General features: G+C 45.4%; 1 protein-coding gene across 1 annotated transcript in view; it reads right to left on the reverse strand.

Moving 5' to 3' along the window:
• Positions 1 to 20,481, reverse strand: part of ADAMTS18 (ADAM metallopeptidase with thrombospondin type 1 motif 18) — a 103,481-nt gene that overhangs the window by 8,254 nt on the left and 74,746 nt on the right. The window contains 5 exon segments of the mRNA XM_030202636.1: positions 1,883 to 2,074; positions 5,236 to 5,440; positions 9,829 to 9,889; positions 9,892 to 9,954; positions 12,438 to 12,558. Of these exon segments, the coding sequence (XP_030058496.1) occupies positions 1,883 to 2,074; positions 5,236 to 5,440; positions 9,829 to 9,889; positions 9,892 to 9,954; positions 12,438 to 12,558 (642 nt within the window).

Genomic DNA, 20,481 nt, shown 5'->3' on the forward strand with positions numbered 1-20,481 from the left:
AACTGTTGAAGAAATATTTCTCTGATAATTTGCAAACATTTTCTGATAGCCATCCTCCGGTGTCTAAAGCGATTTATATTTCCCCTAAATAATCTTCTTTATCAGAGAAAAGAGATGTGAACTTAATTGATATTTTGGAAAACCTATATTACTAGTGACTTTCGCCTTTGATTTAGATAGGAATAATGTTTTGAAATTGTATTTCCAACATATGGTTGATAGTTTTTTGGGTTCAAAGATAAATATGTTTCCTGACTTATCAGGGGAATCGCAGACTAGGAGATGTGAACTCTTGGCTTTTAAGGGTACATGTGCGATTCCCTTGTAAGTGTTCTATTTCTTTGAATTTTAATAATTACTTATTTGTTGAACCTAAGAAATTACAAGAGTTTGTGGAGTTGAAAGAACAGATGAAGAACCCTCTGCAGCAACTTCTTTTAGTTACCACTGTAGCGGCTGCAATTACCGATTAACCTTCCTCCCTCAGAAAATATGAATTTGTAAGATTAACCACTTGGTGTTTTTCTTATTTTCTTTGAGATTGTTTTCCTGATCTTGGATCTCCCAGTTGTGGATGATTATATAAATATATGGTGGGAGAAAATGTTTTCTTTTTAATATTAATTTCTGTTTTCCCTTACATTTATGTGATAAATGTGAATGTAATTAAGTAAAATGATAAATAAATAAAAAAGGAAAAAAAAAAAGAAAACATTTTGATCATGAAACATGGCATTAGTAACAAAGATGTATCATTCTTATTATGGGGGGGTCCAAGAAAACACAAGGGCAAACGGTCTGCAAGCTCCAAGATGGAAAACAAACGAAGCAGATCGCAAAAATAAAACAGTAATTTATTATTAAAACTTGAAGTTATATATACATAAATAGCCCGACACAGGCCGTGTTTTGCCCGACAGGGCTGCTTCAGGGGCAATACAACAATCCTTTACTCACAAGTTTAATTGATAATATTGGATATGTGCTGAGATGAACTGAAATTTCATACATAGGAGATCACTTTAGAAAAACAGCTCTATCAGAGATGCCAAAAGAGTATTGACACAACGTCAAACAATCAGTCTCTTATCTCTTTTGGCATCTCTGATAGAGCTGTTTTTCTAAAGTGATCTCCTATGTATGAAATTTCAGTTCATCTCAGCACATATCCAATATTATCAATTAAACTTGTGAGTAAAGGATTGTTGTATAGCCCCTGAAGCAGCCCTGTCGGGCGAAACACGGCCTGTGTCGGGCTATTTATGTGTATATATAACTTCAGGTTTTAATAATAAAGTACTGTTTTATTTTTGCGATCTGCTTCATTTGTTTTTCATTCTTATTATGGAAAACAATTTAAATTTGAGGCTCTGTCTCTACTGGCTTGTAATTTTCTTAGTATAGAGGTTTCTAATGCCAGTCGTTTGGATAGCTCAAAACATCAGGCTTCCTTGAATATTACCTAAAAGCTTGTCCCTCATCATTTAGAATCAGGCCTAAAATACAGGATTAAAATACAGACTAACACATGTGACCAGCTTTTCCTACATGAGCACGCAGCTGTGGAATGCACTACCAACTACCTTGAAAACAATCAACGATTTAACTAACTTTCGCAAATCTCTAAAAACCTATCTCTTCAACAAGGCCTACCACGAGAATCCATAGCTTAATTATAACACTTCATCACTCCACCCTATTCTGAAAGTCTACTTTTTATAACTGTTTGCTTAGTTCTTTTTTGACGTCCTTGATCTCTTTGTAACACCAATTGTATCTTTTACCCTGGAATGGCAATGCCATAACAGGTCTTTGTAAGCCACATTGAGCCTGCAAATAGGTGGGGGAAATGTGGGATACAAGTGCAATAAATAAATAATACCTCACTCCAAGAAGAAATTGCCCATTGCAGCTTCTCATTCTTTGGGCAACGTACTAGCACGCAGCTCTGCTGCGATTCTGGCTTCAACTTTTGCTTGCACATGTTCTCTGATAAGACTTTTGGATCCAAAGTGTTGAACTGCTTGCAGTAGACTTCACGTTTCTTAATTCCTCTCCCACAAGTCTTGGAACACTGACAAAAGGAATAATTTATCATAGGTTTTTCAAACTTCAAGAGATCTGGATTGTATTTACATTAACACCTAATACCTTCTCTGCCTCTGTTATCATTTAAAACAGAAAGATCTTTAATTCTTTTTTTTTCTCTTTCTACAGCTAATAAATATATAGAAAAGGAGAGTTTGCCCTGATACTGCTTCTGGGAATACCAGAAACTATGTTAAGTTTCTCTCGTCCAGATCCAGAACCTTGCTTTTGTTAATTAGATTGGAAGTTAACAAAGACATATGAAAGAAAAAGCGGTATAAATAGGCTGTAGTGATGGTTAGACTACTTTTGTCCATCAGAAAAGCCCTTGGAAAAAACAATGGCATAAAAATCAGAAGATTGCAAGAGAAGAGGAGGCAAACCCAAGTTAGGATGTAAGGAAATCTATGTATTGCAAACTATAGCTTAATTTCCTCACTTGTGGGTGAGGGGGGTTATAAATAGCACCTAAGGGGCCCTTTTACTAAGCTGCAGTAAAAAGGGTCCCGCGCTAGTGCCGGGGGTTGTCTTTGCCACGCACTGAGGCCCTATTTACCGCAGCAGGTAAGATTGAACTTACCGTGTGGCCACGTGTGTGTTGGGGCGGGTACTTATCACCACCCATTGAGGTGGCGGTAAGGAGGGGCATAATCGAACGGGGACGCCCATCTATAAGGGCGCCCATCTCTAAGGACAGCTCCGTAAAGGGGCGGGGCAACCTGTATAATCGAAACAAGATGGGCGTCTATCTTTTGTTTTGATAATACGGTTAGGGACGGCCAAATCTCAGGACCAGGTAAAGTCGTCCAAGTGCTCGTCAGGGACGCCCTTTTTTTTCCATTATGGGTCGAGGATGTCTATGTGTTAGGCACACCCAAGTCCCACCTTCGCTACGCCTACGACACGTCCCCGTGAACTTTGACCATCCCTGCGATGGAAAGCAGTTGGGGACGTCCAAAACCGATTTGGACGACCCTGTGAGAAGGACGCCCATCTTCCGATTTGTGTCGAAAGATGGGCGTTCCTTCTCTTTAGAAAATTTGCCTGTAATTGTTTATTTATTTTTATTTTATTTATTGCATTTGTATCCCACATTTTCCCACCTCTTTGCAGGCTCAATGTGGCTTACAATACATCAAGAAAGGTGAAAATATATTAGAAAATAGACATTTAGTGTTACAGAAGGATCTTGGGCAACATGATAATGATAAAACATGATAGAAATATAACAAGCAGATATTGTAAGTGTCGTGTGACTCTCGAGTGTTAGGTGTCGATCGATAGTAACTCCAAGAATTTTTAGGGTGTCCGAAATTGGAAGGTTTAGATTTGGTGTGTTGATGGCTGTGAATTTGTTCTTGTTATGTTGAGAGGTGAGTATTAGGCATTGGGTTTTTTCTGCATTAAGTTTCAGCCTAAGTGCGTCCGTCCATGAATGCATGGTCTGGAGACTTTGGTTGATGTCATTGGAAATTTCCTTTAGATCTTGTTTAAATGGGATGTAGATCGTTATGTCGTTACGTTCTAGCACGTAACTGCAAAGGGGGCATTCCCATGGGAGTGGCATGGGGAGGTCATGGACATTATGACTATTTCAGCACGCGTCCTATATAATAGTTGCATTTAGCCATCTAATTGCTGATTTTAGATGTCAGCATTTACACCAGTCATAGACTTGGCATATGTGGTCACACCTAAAGTTTGATGTGTAACTGCGGACTTACGATATTTCGTGCCCAACTCTGCTGTTATAGAATACTAAATTAGCGCCCGGTGTTTTGGTGCCTGCTTCTACATACCTTGATAACATAGGTGAAAAAAGGTACTTATGGGGCTCATTTTCAAAAAGAAAGGGAAATGGGACTTGATATACCGCCTTTCTGAGGTTTTTGCAACTACATTCAAAGTGGTTTACATATATTCAGGTACTTGTTTGTACCAGGGGCAATGGAGGGTTAAATGACTTGCCCAGAGTCACAAGGAACTGCAGTGGGAATTGAACTCAGTTCCCCAGGATCAAAGTCCACTGCACTAACCACTAGGTTACTCCTCCACATCCAAAAAGTGTTATAAATCACCATTTAGATAGATTTCTTCTCAAAACGTTCAAATCGATATGTTCAAAACCTGTTTTGCAGACGTCTATCTATGCATTTTGTCTACAGTGCGTCCAAATCACAACGTGGCTTGTTGGGGGCGTTTTGAAGGTGGGAGTATGACATGCCTAACACTTGGATGTTTTATAGCCATAATGGAACAAACCCAAAATGTCTAGGGCGAAAACAACATTTTGGTCTAGACCTGTTTTTTTCTAATGAATAAGACACAAAGAGGTGCCCTAAATGACCAGATGACCACTGGAGGGATTCAGGGATGACCCCCATTTACTCTCCCAGTGGTCAGTGACCCCTCTCACCCCCCAAAAATGTGAATATAAATAGTACTACCAGACTCTATGACAGCCTCAGATGTTATAGCCAGCATGCAGGTCCCTAGAGTAGAATAGTGGTGGGCGCAGTGCACTGTAGACAGGTGGACCCAGGCCCATACCTCCTCCTACCTGTTACACTTGTGGTGGAAACTGTAAGCCCTCCAAAACTCACCAGATACCCACTGTACACACATATAGCTGCCCCCTTCACCCATAAGGGCTTTTGTAGTGGTGTATAGTTGGGGGTACTGGGTTTTGAGTGGGTTAAGTAGGGCTCAGCAGACAAGATAAGAGAGAAATGGTGAGATGTGTTCTTGGGGGCATTTATATGAAGTCCACAGCAGTGCCCCTGGGGTGCCCCATTGCTCTCCTTGGATGTCTGGGGGACCAGTCTGCTAAAAATGCTGACCCTCCTACATCCCAATGGCTTGATTTTGAGCATTTTTAACTTGTGTGGGTTTCTTTTGTTTTCGAAAATGATCTAAAAACATAAATGCACAGAGCACAAAAACATCTAGAAAATAGCCATTTTCACAAAAAAAAAAATAGTTTTCTGTTTTGAAAATGATTATATTCCCCACTTGAATTTTGGACGTTTTGAGTTGGATTTAGACGTCGTATCGAAATGCTCCTCCACATTTAGGAGCAGCCATTTACGCTAACAGTGTAGAAGCCCATAGCGGCATAGTAAACAGGGCCCTAATTCTCTTCATTACCTGAGACCAAGGTCCAGTGCTCCATTCTGGTGGACAATCTTGAGATTTACAGTCTTGCACTTGGGGTGGTGTGCTCACTGGACAAAGAGAATGATTAACCATTTCTTCTCTCTGGAAAAATTTTTTCTGGAGACACTGAATAAGGCGTGTTTGCTGTCCTTCACCACAAGATACACTACAGGGGCTCCATTCACCTGTTGACCAACTGGAAATTGAGAATATATTTGTCATTTTATGTTTAATGGGAAATGATGAATACCATATGAAATATCTGTACTAGAGGCCAACCAAATTTTGGTTTCAGTTTTTGATTCGGTATTTTTGCCTGAAACCAGGGCCGTGCCAACGCGGTAAGCGAGGTAAGCATGGCAGGGGGGTGCCGTCCTCTGGGGGCGCCCACCACGCCATGCTTGCCTCGCCCTCCCGCTCCCATGTCCCAACTGCCCGCCCTCTTCTCCCCCCAACAAAATCTCTTTTAAATTTACCTCCGTCCAGCTGGCAGGGCAGCGAACGACGCAGCGTCAGTGAAGGAGGCAGTGCTCCTGACGTCTCTACTAGTCTTCCCTTCGCTCAATGTCCCGTCTTCTTCTGGCGTCAAGAAAATGACGTCAGAAGAAGGCGGGACATTGAGCGAAGGGAAGACTAGTAGAGACGTCGGGAGCGCCGCCTCCTTCACTGACGCTGCGCCGTTCGCTGCCCTGCCAGCCGGACGGAGGTAAATTTAAAAGAGATTTTGTTGGGGCAGAAGAGGGCGGGCAGTTGGGACATGGGAGCGGGAGGGCAGGGGAGAGAGGACAGCGATCATCTTCACGGGGTGGGGGGCGCGCTCCAACCGCTTGTCTGCGGGGGGGGGGCGCCACCCGATCCCTTGCAGGGGGGGCGCCACAGACCCTTGGCACGGCCCTGCCTGAAACTGAAACTCCCTGCCCCCATGCCCAGTCTGTGCAGCTGCCACAAGCCTGTCTCACCCTGACAAAATACCCATCCTCTCAGGCCGCCCAGTAAATCTGCCCTTCCCACACCCCTCACCCGTCTCTGGGCCTACCCTCTAAAAGCCCTGGTTATCTAGTGGTCTCTTTGGAGCGGAGCAATCACCTCATAGTGAAAATGGCAGCAGTGCCTTCCTATGGAAGCCTCGTGCAGCAGGATGTCCTGGTCACCATTTAGGATTGGAACTGGCACGGACAGGAGCAATCCCCAGTCACTCATGCTTATGCCATTTATCAATCTCAAAATGGCAGCTGAGACTGCTTTGGGACGTTCAGAGGTGCAGGACATGGCAATTCTTGATTGCACTCATGTACTTGAGGTCCTGCACAGGCTGCTCTGATTTTTCTTTAGTGGAGTAGGCTCAGGCAGGCTTTGTGTGGTAGCACAGTAGCAGTAACAACAACAAAGAGTGGGGAAGAGAAGACGAGGGCAACAGGAAGAAGGGAACAGAAAGGAAGATGGTGGCAGTTCGCCATTGCACCCCCCCCCCCCCCGGGTGCAGCACGATGACATAACCCCCCCTCGACGCAACGACACCCCCCCGACCCAGTGCCCACCCTCTTCCGTCCAAATAGCTCCCTACCTTTAAAAAAATATCGGAATCTGAAATGAGGCGCAGTGCCTCGCGCCTGCACGTAAAAGAAATGTGCACCGTCTCATCGGGCCTTCCCTCGCTCTGTTTGTCCCGCCCTCCGCTGTCGCAACTTCCTATTTCCGCAAGGGTGGGACAGACAGAGCGAGAGAAGGCCTGATGAGACAGTGCACATTTCTTTTACGTGCATGCGCAAGGCGCTGCGTCTTGCTTCGGATTCCGATATTTTTTTAAAGGTAGGGAGCTGGTTGGACAGAGGAGGGTGGGCACTGGGTCAGGGGGGGTGTCGATGCGCCGAGGGAGGGGAGCTGGCAGGGAGCACCCCCCCGAGCTGACACCCGGGGCGGACCGCCCCTCCCGCCCCCCCTTGCTACGCCACTGGATGGTGGACACATTTAGAAGAGAGAAGGAGGAAGTGCTAGACATCTGTGGGATAGAGGAGATGCTGAACACCTAAAGAACAATTCTATAAACTAGGTGTCCACATTTACGCACCCCTTGTGCACATAAATATATACCTACCCGATATTTAGCCGGAGGTGATCAGAATTTTTAAACATTGATCGTCGCCAGCTAAATTATCCTCTGATATTCAGTGCTGAGCCATGTCCGGGCACCAGCACTGAGTATCGGGGATAATTTTGGGTAGCCTGGCCACCCAGAGCTTATGTGGGTCCGTCCAATATTTATCTAGGGCTCCATAAGGGCTAGGCAGCCCCAGCTGAATATTGGGCCGGGCCTGCATAACTTGATTGGTTAAAAAAAAAAAAAAAAAAACCCCTGAGCCCCCTCCCACGACAATGTCCCCTCTTTTCCTCCTCCCTCCCCCAGCCCACATCAAGACTCCTCCCCCCAGCTGTGCAGATAGGCCCTCCCTGGGCCTATCTGTATCCCTGGTAGTCCAGCGGGGTCGTTGGGGGCAGGATGACACTACTGGGGGGAAGATCTACCTGCACAACTGGAGGGGGGGGTTCTTCCGGGGGGGGGGGGGAGAGAGGTGACATTGTCAGGGGGTGGGAGGGGCTTGTTTTTATTTTTTTTAAAGGAAAAGAAGTTATGCGGGTGTCAGTCCAATATTCAGAGCCGGCACCGACATAGCTTAGCAGCCTTATTTAGGACAGCTTTTCAGCTTTCCTAAATTAAGTCATCTAGTTATACGGTTGTCGGCACTGAATATTGCTTACACCCACATAACCTGGGGCTCCTTCCCAGTGCCGCCCCTGGCCTGCCCACTTTTTAGTTGGGCAGTCTTAGGGGATATTCAGTGGCACTCTCCAGTTAAGTGCCACTGAATATCCCTACTTAGGCGCTTAAATCTCTTTGACTATCAGCCTCATAGAATACTAGTACTTATGTGTAAGTGTGCACTTACCCGTGAATGTGCTGGAGGAGCACCTAAGCTCTATTCTATATTGGCGCATATAAGGAACATAGCCCATAAATGCAAGAGGACATAGGCATGGGTGGGACAGGGGTGAAGCTCCCAATTATACGTGTAAGTTGGGTGCGACCCTACTGCATTTGCATGGCCATGGTTACACCAGGTCTATGACTGCTGTAAATGGAGGTGCATAAATGTTAGGCATTGCCTATACCGGAATATGCTAGTATTCTACAATGGAAACTGAATGCCCAGATGCTGTTGTAGAATAGGTTTCCATCATGCTTCTACAGGGTGCTTAAATGGGGTATTCAGTTGTAGAACTACCACCACCACCCCACCCCCCACCCAGGGGCGTAGCCAGACACCCAAGTTTGGGTGGGCCTGGACCCAACATGGATGGGCAGAACTCCGCCCTGTCTCACAAGTGATTTAGTCTCTCCCTCTCTTCCCTGCATGCATATGGTCTCTCAAACATCCCCCTCCCCCGCATACCTTTTAAGTAGCAGACTTTCACCGGTAGCGAGCAGCAGCAAATACACACTGCTCATGTTGGCCCCACAGCCTTCCCTCTGATGCAACTTCCTATTTCCGCATAGGCAGGAATATATCAGAGGGAAGGCTGTGGGGCCGGTGCAAACAGTATGTATCAGTCGCTGCTCGCTGCAGGCGAAGATCTGGTATTTATAAGGTATGCAGGGGGGACAGTTGTTGGGAGTTTTTGGCTAGTGGGGCTTGGGGATCCCTGCCAGCCACATCATAGGTGTGCTGCTACTGGGTAGGCCTGAGCCCGAAGTGGGTGGGCCTGGGCCCACCCGGGCCCACCCTTGGCTACGCCACTGCCCCCACCCAGGGTGGTTAGGAAGGGAAAGAGGAGATACTGGACATCAGTATTTAAATCATGTACTGACTTTATCATAACCTTACTCTGTAAGCCACATTGAGCCTGCAAAAAGTGGGATAATGTGGGGTACAAATGCAATAAAATAAAAAAAATAAAAATCTAGGTGGTAGGAAGGGAAAAGGGAAATGCTGCTCACCTAGGAGGGTGTAGGGAAGAGGAGAAAGAGAGGAAAGTGGGAGGGGGGGTGCAAGCTGAAGGTCCACCAGGGCATCAGATACCCTTGGCTGGCCCTGGGAAACTCACCATTGTGTCACAATGTAAGTGTGTATTTTCAACTGCTTTTCTTTTCATTTATTTTCATTTTGTTTCCTTTTCTTAACAAATGAAACACATGATAAATGAAAAACAAAACCAAATGAAAATAGTCTGTTCTGTCCACCTAAGTCATTTTTGCTGTTGCTACTACTGCTTAATTAAAAATAAAATAAAATAAAAGCCCCCCCCCCCCCCCCCCCCCCCGTGTACCTCCCTTGCTCCTCTCCAGGTCTCCCAGACATTTCCTATTGCATTTCTTAGACAGCACATTCCTAATTATTCACTCTATTTCAGCTGTTGAATGAAAGACGTATTTTTATGAGATGAATTGGCATGTACCGCTCTGGAATGTACATATAACTCATTCTCTGATGTATTAATTCGCCCACAGTGCTGTGATGTATTTCTAATGTTAGACCACTTTGCCAACGAGTGTAACATGTAATTAAAAGTAAGGGGTTTAGCACTTACTATGCTGGGCAGGGATCAGTATTGCATATTTTAATTTCAGGCACATGTTGGCCCTTGGACCACAGAAGGAAGAATTAACTCGAGTAAGTCGATCTTGCAAGCAGATTGGTTTTGTTGTCATACGACCTGAAAAAGAATGACAAAATAATACAATAGTTTAGATTAACCAACACATATTTGAAGACTCTTCACAGTACCCGCATGGAACTCTCGATCGTGTTTCCTCAAGAATAAAATTTAAACAAACCTCTTGGATTAAGATAATACTTATGGGGTCCATTTGCAAAAGAGGATTTTTTTTCATTCTGGGGCCCTTTTACAAAGACACGCTGAAAAATGGCTTGCGGTAGTGTAGGCATGGGTTTTGGGCGCACGCAGAATCATTTTTCAGCGCACCTGTAAAAAAATGCCTTTTTAAAATTTTTGCCGAGAATGGACATGCGGTAAAATGAAAATTGCCGCGCATCCATTTTGGGTCTGAGACCTTACCTCCAGCCACTGACCTAGCAGTAAAGTCTCAAATGGTAACCGGGTGATAATGACCTACGTGCCTCAAATGCCACTTGGTATGCGTCCAATACAAGCGTCCGAAAATAAAAATTATTTTTCGGATGCGCGTATCGGATGCACACCAAAAATGAAAGTACCACAAGAGCCACATGGTAGCCGGGCGATAACTCCATTTTGGCCTGCATTGAGCGCACGTAGATGCTTATGCGGCTTAGTAAAAGGGCCCCTTTGTGCCTTGGGCAAAACCCTTTCCAAAATAAGCTCTATTAAATATGCAAAACGATTGTATATGGACCAGGGGTGTAGCTACTATGGGGCCACGGGGGCCTGGGCCCCTGTAGGTTTGGCCCAGGACACCCCTGCCGACGACCCTCTCAACCCCCCCCTCCTGCCACCACCCGCTGTCAACCCGCCATCGCCATCTGCTACCTTTGCTGGTGGGGGACCCTAACCCCCGCTAGCCGAAGTCTTCTTCCTTCATTTGGTTTCTGAGTCTCACATCCTGCATGTACAACGTTCAGCACGTCAGACTCACAGAAGCAGAACGAAGCCGTGCAGATCGCAAGACTCAGAAATCAAACGACAGAAGAAGACTTCGGCTGGCAGGGGTTGGAGTCTCCCGCCAGCAAACGTAGGCGACAGCGGGAGGGAGCGGTCGGGGGGGGGTCAAAGTTGTTGATGGTGGTGCTGGCGGCAGCGGGGGGTGTTGGCAATGGCGGGGGGTGTTGGCACATTTAGCTGTCTGTGATTGGCTGAGAGAGACCGGTCTGTGATTGGCTGAGAGAGACCTGAAGGGGCATAATAAAACAGGAGGGACATCCAAGTAAGTGGAGCTGTGGCCAAATGGTTAGAGCACCGGTCTTGTAATCCAGAGGTGGCCATCCAAAAAAAGTGCACGTCAGGGATGTCCTTACACTAAAAAAAAAAAAGAAGTCCCTGACAAGCACTTGGATTTTTTCCCCACTTTTTTGAAGACGGCCATCTGTAAACCCAGCGATCTCAACATTTGACCTAAATGTTGAGATTTATCCGGCCCCAACCGTATTATCGAAAGAAAAGATGGCCGGCCATCCTTTTTGATAATACAGTTGGCACCGCCCCTTTGCGGAGCCGGCCAGAAGATGGCCGGCCATATAGATGCCCGGAGCTGTTCGATTATGCCCCTCATTGCCTCCTATCCCATGACTTTTTAATTTTTTCAGAAGTCTCTCATGAGTAACTTTGTCAAAAGCTTTCTGATACTCTAGATACACTACATAAACTGGCTTACCTCTATCCACGTGTTTATTCACGCCTTCAAAGAAATGAAGCAAATTGGTGAGGCAAGACTTCCCTTGGCTGAACCCATGCTGATTCTGTCCCATTAAACCATGTTTGTCTTATGTGTTCAGTAATTTTATTCTTTATAATAGTTTCCACTATTTTGCCCGGCACTGACGTCAAGCTTACTGGTCTGTAATTTCCTGTATCACCCCTGGAACTCTTTACAAATTGGCATTACATTAGCCACCCTCCAATCTTCAGGTACTATGGACAATTTTAATGTCAGGTTACAGATCACTAACAGCAGATCAGCAATTTTATGTTTGAGTTCTTTCAGAATCCTGGGGTGTATGCCATCTGGTCCAGGTGACTTATCACTCTTTAACGTCAATTTGGCTCAGTACATCTTCCAGGCTCACCAAGATTTTTTTTTTTCACTTTCTCTGCATCTTCACCCTTGAAAACCTTTTCTGGTACAGGCAGGTACTGTATCTTACATCTCTTATAAAGAAATTAGGCAACTACATTCCATTATAGAATAAGCTCTTACCGTGTGCCCTCTGGATGCCTAATTGTAGATACCTAGTTATAGAATTACCCCCTATAACCAGGGAATTTAGAGTCAGACAGCTCTGCAGAGACTGGAAAACAGATCCCTAGCCTATGAATTCAGCTCAGGTCCTCTGAATGGCAGTATGCATCACTTGCCCCTAGACCATCAAACTAGCCTAATAATTTAAAAATTAAGGTTAATCTGGAACCATAGAACTGACTGACGAGAACACCACTGTGGTAAGTAGGGCTAAAACTGTAGAAATAAAATTCAAATGTCCTACCACCAGCACACGAAGCCGAGCATTCTGTCTGGACTGTTACCCAGGTATACTGATGTGGATCTGTGACTTTGGGTAAGGTGTACTCCCAAGCCAATCCAAGATTCTTCCCTTGTAGCAGGATCTAAAAGAATTAAGAATTAATTAAGAAAACCACCTCTCTCTGTGGTTTCTGCAGTATTGCTAATTCAGACGCACACATTTATTCTTTGACCCTTCTAATACTATTTTTAGGGATGTACAAAGGCAAAACTTGTTACTGCATTTTCAGATATTTTTGGATTTGTTTCCTGATTTATATACATTTTTTTAAATTTCACACATTTTGTTCAAATAACTTTTCTAAAGCAAGTTAGAACATTATAGTGCAAACAAATCAATTTGCATATGCTTTAATTCATAGGATAACTGAAGTAAATTGTACATCCCTATTACTTTGCTTTGTCTCATCACTAGGGATGAGCAGGCCAAACATTTTTGTTTCATTTTGTTTCCCATGTCATTGGTAGCACTGTTCATTTTGTTTTGGTTAGTCTTCGTTTTCGTTTTGAGGGCAATGTCATTAAGAGTGTACACTTTGTCGAAATAGTGTGCCCTCTATTCAAAGAGCACACTGTCTTTGCAAAGGGTGCCCACTATTTGCAAACGGGGCACACTAATTCAGAAGGAGTGCACACACTTTCCTGGTAATGCACGCATGTGCAAACCACCACACATGGCCAACCTATTGGGAAAGAGTGTGCCATCTTTGCATAGGGGCAGTTCTATAAAGGGCACTAAAAGTCAGGTACTCAAAATCTAGCTAATATTCTACAATGGCAAATTTGTCCACCTAATCTAATATGGAATACTAGAGGTAGTCAGCAATTAGGTGCCTAAATTTAGCACCACCATTTACACTTGCTCTGTTGCACCTAAATGCACCAGTTAGGTGCCTAATTAGCTTATTTTCGAAAGGGAAGGACGCCCATCTTCCGACACAAATCGGGAGATGGGCGTCCTTCTCTCGAGGTCGCCCAAATCGGCATAATTGAAAGCCGATATTTGCATCCTCAACTGCTTTCCGTCGCGGGGACAACCAAAGTTCACAGGGGCGTGTTGGCAGTGTACCAAAGGCGGGACAGGGGCGTGGTTAAGAGATGGGCATCCTCGGCCGATAATGAAAAAAAGAAGGGCGTCCCTCACGAGCATTTGGTCAACTTTACTTGGTCTCTTTTTTTTCACGACCAAGCCTTGAAAAGTGCCTGAACTGATCAGATGACCACGGAGGGAATCATGGATGACCTCCCCTTACTCCCCCAGTGGTCACCAACCCCCTCCCACCCTAAAAAAAAAATTAATGTTTTCCAGCCTCTATGCCAGCCTCAAATGTCATACCCAGCTCCATCACAGCAGTATGCAGGTCCCTGGAGCAGTTTTTAGTGAGTGCAGTGCACTTCAGGCAGGCGGACCCAGGCCCATCCCCCCCCCACCTGTTACACTTGTGGTGGTAAATGTAAGCCCTCCAAAACCCACCCAAAACCCACTGTACCCACATGTAGGTGCCCCCTTCATCCCTAAGGGCTATGGTAGTAGTGTACAGTTGTGGGAAGTGGGTTTTAGGAGGGGTTGGGGGGCTCAGCACCCAAGGTAAGGGAGCTATGCACCTGGTAGCAATTTCTGAAGTCCACTGCAGTGCCTCCTAGGGTGCCCGGTTGGTGCCCTAGCATGTGAGGAGGGCCAGCACACTATGAATGCTGGCTCCTCCCACGACCAAAGGGCTTGGATTTGGTCATTTTTGAGATGGGCGTCCTTGGTATCCATTATGGCCGAAAACCGGGGACGACCATCTCTAAGGTCGACCAACTCAACATTTAGGCCGACCATCTCTAAGGTTGACCCAAATGTTGAGATTTCGGCGTCTCCGACCGTATTATCGAAACAAAAGATGGATGTCCATCTTGTTTCGATAATATGGGTTTTCCCGCCCCTTTGCCGGAACGTCCTTAGAGATGGACGCCCTTAGAGATGGTCATCCCCATTCGATTATGCCCCTCTAACTGACAATATTCAATAAAGCACATCCTTAAATAGTCAGAATGCCCATGACCTGCACATGCTTCTCTCATGTGAACGCCAATTTGCAGTTATGCAGTAGAACACTACGACAGAAAGTTACAGAACGGCACCTAAGTTCCCTTAGGTGCCTAACTGCCGTTCACCCCCATTTTGACAATTTTATAATTGGTGTCTGTCATGAAATGCCTAGCTACTTGCCTGGGGTTACCCCGCAGCCACTTAAAGAGCCTATCCCCAGCACAGCTCAGGTCCGCCTGCACCTGTCACTTGTGCTCTACACTAGCACCCTCCTCCAACTGACTGCGTCTCAACCACCTCTGGGTGAGTCTCCCACTCTCAAATTATCCCGAGTGATTTCTAGGTTACTGGGACCAGAGCTGAGAGAGAGAGAAGGGAAGACTGAACTAACTGCCCAGCCTGCACGCTTTTCACCGCTGCTGCCACCGTAACATCGACAAGGTAAGATGATGACTTTTAAAATTCAGAGGGACGGGGCCTGGAACTCGGAGGGAGGGAGGAGGGGGACCTTGGAACTCGGAGGGACCCTGGAACTCGGAGGGAGGAGGGCCTGGAACTGGGAGGGCTGGAACTGGGAGGGAGGGAGGAGGGGCCTGGAACTCAGAGGGAGGGGGAGGGGGGATGAGGGAGGGGGGACAGGGAGAGGGAGGGGTGATGGGGAGGGAAGGGAGGGGGACAGAAGGAGGGGAAGGGGGACGGGGAGAGGGAGGTGGATGAGGGGGAGGGGAGGGGGGAATGCACCACCTGTAAAAAAAAAATTTCAGCACCCCTAATTATTTTGAAAAGTTGGCTCCTATGATGGCAGTCTGTAAAGATGTGCAGCGACACTATCTGAACATCAGGTGCTGTTATCCAGATAAGTACTTTTGAATACTGCAGTTATTTGCCAGGTATTCAGTTTCAATCGTTATGTTGTTCCAAATCTGAAATAAGTAGAAGACTGTAAAATAAAGCTAGAAGATCTTGGTCGATAACGTTGTAATGCTGGTATACTTTCGTGGTTAGAAAGCTGCATGGAAATTGAAGCTAACAAACCTTCCTCACCATTCTGAAACGATGCAGCTGGTCCCTAAAATTAGATTTCACACAATAGCCAATCAGTACAGATGTACCTTACAGAGAATCCAAAGCACTTACTAATAGAAAGTGACCATTTGAATTTGACTGATAATGAAGTAAACATCTAAAACATTCCACAATCTGCCTCCTCCCCCCTTATTTTTTAGGCAGCTGGCTTCATTGACAGTAAATGCTGGGAGAAAGAAAATGAGAAGAAGCAGAGCAGTGTAAAACAGGGTTTGAAAAACTAGCTCATGATTAACCAGCATAGGACTGACCGGCAGGCAGGCTCCAGCGGGATCTGCAGACTAGTCGCATAATTTAGAGTGGGGAGGGAACGTTTGGTGCCAGTGATAGACAGGAATGGAAGCTGAGAAATTTTCTCACCCATACTCTGTGCCAATGGGCAGGCTCTCATCACAGCTTGTCAGCCCACACATCTCCCAAGATTGATAGGGTGCAAGGAATGGTTGTTCTCTGGAAATCAAAACAAACAAACAAAAAAGTGGGCACAAAACCAGGAGTCCCAGAGACTGGATCACAGTAAAGCTAAAACCAAATTTTATTAATTAGTATATTTGACTCGACACAACCGTTGTGTTTCGGGCAAAGGGCCTGCATCAGGAGTCTAAATACTAAGGTAGACAGCTAATGATGATCCAGAATAAGAAATACTGGCGAATAGTGTATAAATGGTCTTAAAAAAGACCTTTGTATTGAATTGTGGAACTCTTCACGCAAGTGATCCGTTCCACAATTCAATACAAAGGCCTTTTTTAAGACCATTTATACACTATTCGCCAGTATTTCTTATTCTGGATCATCATAGCTGCCTACCTTAGTATTTAGACTCCTGATGCAGGCCCTTTGGCCGAAACACAACGGTTGTGTCGAGTCAAATATACGAGTCAAATATACTAATTAATAAAATTTGGTTTTAGCTTTACTGTGATCCAGTCTCTGGACTCCTGGTTTTGTGCCCACTTTTTTGTTTGTTTTACAAAGTATCCGTGGGTCTTCTTTGAGTTCTCCACGCTTTGTGGATTCTCTATTGTTCTCTGGAAATGACATGGATCCTCCCTAGGAATGGAGTTAAACTAGCAGTCCATGTATAAGCTGTGGATTTGACATCCAAATTCAAGCGAAGGCAGTCAAGCGAGTTCTGAATTTGTCCATTTAGAGTTAGGAAGGATAGAGGAATCCAACGAATTAAAGAAAAAGTGGTTTTGTGAGTGGCATCTACAACAAATCAGGGGTGGTGGGACCTTATTTTAAACTGTTATCAGAGGACATAGATGGGGCTATGACTAGCTCTGGTAAAGGGATTTGATTCATCTTATCTGTCCTCCATTCTTCAACCGGGCATCTCTGGATGTCAAGACTGGTGCTCTAACCACTAGGCCACTCCTCCACTCCATATATGCAATAAATAAAGCTGTAGTACCACTCCATGGTAGTTCAGGGCCTTTATTTTGTGGGACTTGGTGTATGCTATTCCTCCTGCTTTAGTAGCACTGGAGACAACAACCTAGACATAGGAAATAGACACTCAGATGTTCTGGTAGAGGAATTCAGTAAGAGCCCGGTAGTACTTTCATTTTAGCGAGCGGTAAGTCTGCATTGGGTTTTACCACCGTTTTGTAAAAGGACCCGTAGTGGGATTACCGCTCGCTAATTCGGAAGTACCATCAGACTAGCGCAGCAGCGCAGTGGTAGCTCCCACCCCCAGTGTGCGCCATTTTTGGCACTACAAAAAAAAACATTTTTATTTTTGTAGTGCTGGTGTTTACCTGGCGGTAATCGAGCAGTGACATGCGCTGCCCGGTTACTGCCGGGTTAGCAATTGGTGGCGGCAGGTGCTCCCCACTGAAATGGCCAAGCAGCAAGTGCCTTTTACCCAGTACGGTAAAAGGGGGCCTCAGCGCACGTCAAAAACACGCCACCCCCTTTTTCCCACAGCCTAATAAAAGGACCCTTGAATGAGCAGATGATATAGATAATGAAAGAGCTGAACATGATTATAGTGAAGTGACACTTTTATATTCATGTTTTATAAAATACATGCATATGAATATATTTAACATTAAGGTCTGCTCTTAAGCAGGCATAAATGTCAGTAGCCACGTCAGGGACGTAGCCAGACTTCGGCGGGAGGGGGGGTCTAGAGCCCAAGGTGAGGGGGCACATTTTAGCCCCCCCCGGCTCCGCCGACCCCCCCTGCCATTGCCGACCCCGCCACCGCCGCCACCACCAACTTTGCTCCCCCCTGACGATGACCCTCTCGACCCCCCTTCCACCACCAACCTGCCGTCGCCTATCTTTGTTGGCGGGGGACCCCAACCCCTGCCAGCCAAGGTCCTCTTCTTCCTGCAAAGGCTTCCTTCTGTTTCTGAAGAAGAGGACCTTGGCTGGTGGGGGATGGGGTCCCCCACCAGCAAAGGCAGGCGACAGCGACGGTGGGAGGGGGGGTCGAGAGGGTCATCGGCAGGGGGGTCCAGGGCCAAATCTACGGGGGCCAGGCCCCCCCTAGCCCCACGTAGCTACGCCACTGGCCCATGATCCAGGTGCTATTTCTGCAGGATTTGTGGTAATAATTTATAAAGATGTACAAGTGTCTAGGTGTCCTTACAAAATAGGTAAAACAGAAGCTTCTTTACCCCTCCAAACTTCTGATTGTTATAAAATTACCCTTGACCTGTGCTGTGCCAACTGTCGACAAGTATTCAAACCTGTGTTAAACATACGTGTCATTCTCTGAAATATTTGATGACAAATTCTTTACAACAGAAGAAGATGGTTTAAAGTAAGTACATGAATACAGGGAAAGTATAATGTGGTCTGTGTTGAAATCCTTAAAACTTTCAACAGTCTGTCTTCACGTTGGATCACCAACACAGTTTCCTTACCAAAACCAGTGGCAACTGGCCAACATGATTCTTAATCCCATGTTATCATTTAACTATCATGTTTCTACAAATTCTAAAATTATCTTCATTTCCATTTCACTAGAACGTTGTCAACAATAAATGTCTTTTCTTATTTCAATTTTTTTACTGGCTTTCAAAAACCCACAAGCACTCAACTATAAATAGAGGTTTCAAGACTTTTCATACTTTTGCAAGTTGGTGCCATATAACTTCTGTACAGAGCTACATCTACCATATGGTTTTCGTCAAATACTATTTTGTAATTGAACTCAACAGCATAGATTAGCCTACACCAACATGATACTAAGGGCTCCCTTAGTATCATGGGTGAATCGGGGTATTAAACCTTATGAGAAAGTGATGTGAACTGGGTGAATCAGGGGTATTAAACTTTATGTGATGGTGATGAGAACTGGGTGGAATCAGGGTATTGGACTTTAGTGAAGGTGATGAGGACTGGGTGAATCGGGGGTATTGCCCTAAGGGAGTGGAGGAGTAGCCTAGTGGTTAGTGCAGTGGACTTTGATCCTGGGGAACTGAGTTCAATTCCCACTGCAGCTCCTTGTGACTCTGGCCAAGTCACTTAACCCTCCATTGCCCCAGGTACAAAATAAGTACCTGTATATATGTAAACCGCTTTGAATGTAGCTGCAAAAACCTTAGAAAGGCGGTATATCAAGTCCCATTTCCCTTTCCCTTGAATACACCATTATTTGTCTGTGCAGAATTTCTCCCTCACTGTCATACACCCTTACCTAGGAACAGTACAGATTTGCTCTGTGGCATTCCCACTAGAGAATGAATGACATGGGGACAGAGCTTGCAGGGATGGGGCAGGGTCAGATCCCATGGAGACAGAGCGGGGATGGGGCAGGGTTAGGGGCAGAGTACATGGGGACGGGGACAAACTTTGTCCCCAGTGTCATTTTCTACTTTGAAGCCTGTTAATGAACTGGACTGTTATTTATGTTTGAGTGATGCAGACGATATTTTGATTTTTTTTTTTTGAAAAACAAGCAAACATGCTGGCCACAACTAGCAAACTTTGCATGGGGGATCCTGTACATCCTGCTACCAGCACATCTTCTAAGAAGACATCTTCTATTGCAGGAGGGACTGTGGAAGACACGAGAGCTAGACTGAATCCTGAGATTGTTGATGACACCTTAAAAAATCAAAACAGTGCTTCATAAGGCATATTTCTCCCCTCTAGGGCATACAGAACGGGTTGTATTTTGTATCCCTGGACATTTTAACGGGATGGATTAGGATTCCTTGGGGTAGTAGAAATTATCTATTGTTGGGGTTGGAAGGGTAGAGGGTGGTAGTGAGGAAGATTATTATAGCTGCTCACTGTTATTGTTTTCTGTTTGTAATTTATACACAACAGTTGCACAACATATTGTTCCGTAATAAAAAGAGTTGAATGTAAAATCATAATTGATTGAGACTTCTGCAGATGAGGACAGAGCCCATGGGGACAGGGTGGAGCCAGGGGCAGAGCCTGTAGGGACAGGGCGGGGATGGAAATAGGGCTTCCGGGGATGGGGCAGGGATGGAGACAGGGCCTGCGGAGATGGGGTGGGGACAGAAACAGAACCCATGGGGACAGGGCGGGGAAGGGGACAAACTTTGTCCCCGTGTTATTGTCTAATTACCATCCCTCTGGCCTAGGGAACTAGACAGGGCTTGATTTTTAAATATAGACTTCATCTCTGATAAGGATATATTATTGAGGGTCATAGTTATCAATCTGGGCTACCGGTAAGACATGTCGTTTTACCACTAATTTATTCTATTATAGCACAGATCCTATTATATGCAATGAGATTTAGGGGCCCTTTTACAAAGCAGTGGTAAGCCCAATGCGGGCTTACTACGCGTCAATATGGCGCTACCGCCAGCCCAATGTGGGCGCCGATGGTAGTTCTAGCCCTAGCACGCGCAATTTTCCGTGCTAGGCAAAATAGGGCACTAATTTCAAG

This window comes from Microcaecilia unicolor, chromosome 5 (genome assembly GCF_901765095.1).
Source record: "Microcaecilia unicolor chromosome 5, aMicUni1.1, whole genome shotgun sequence".
Taxonomy (NCBI): Eukaryota; Metazoa; Chordata; class Amphibia; order Gymnophiona; family Siphonopidae; genus Microcaecilia; species Microcaecilia unicolor.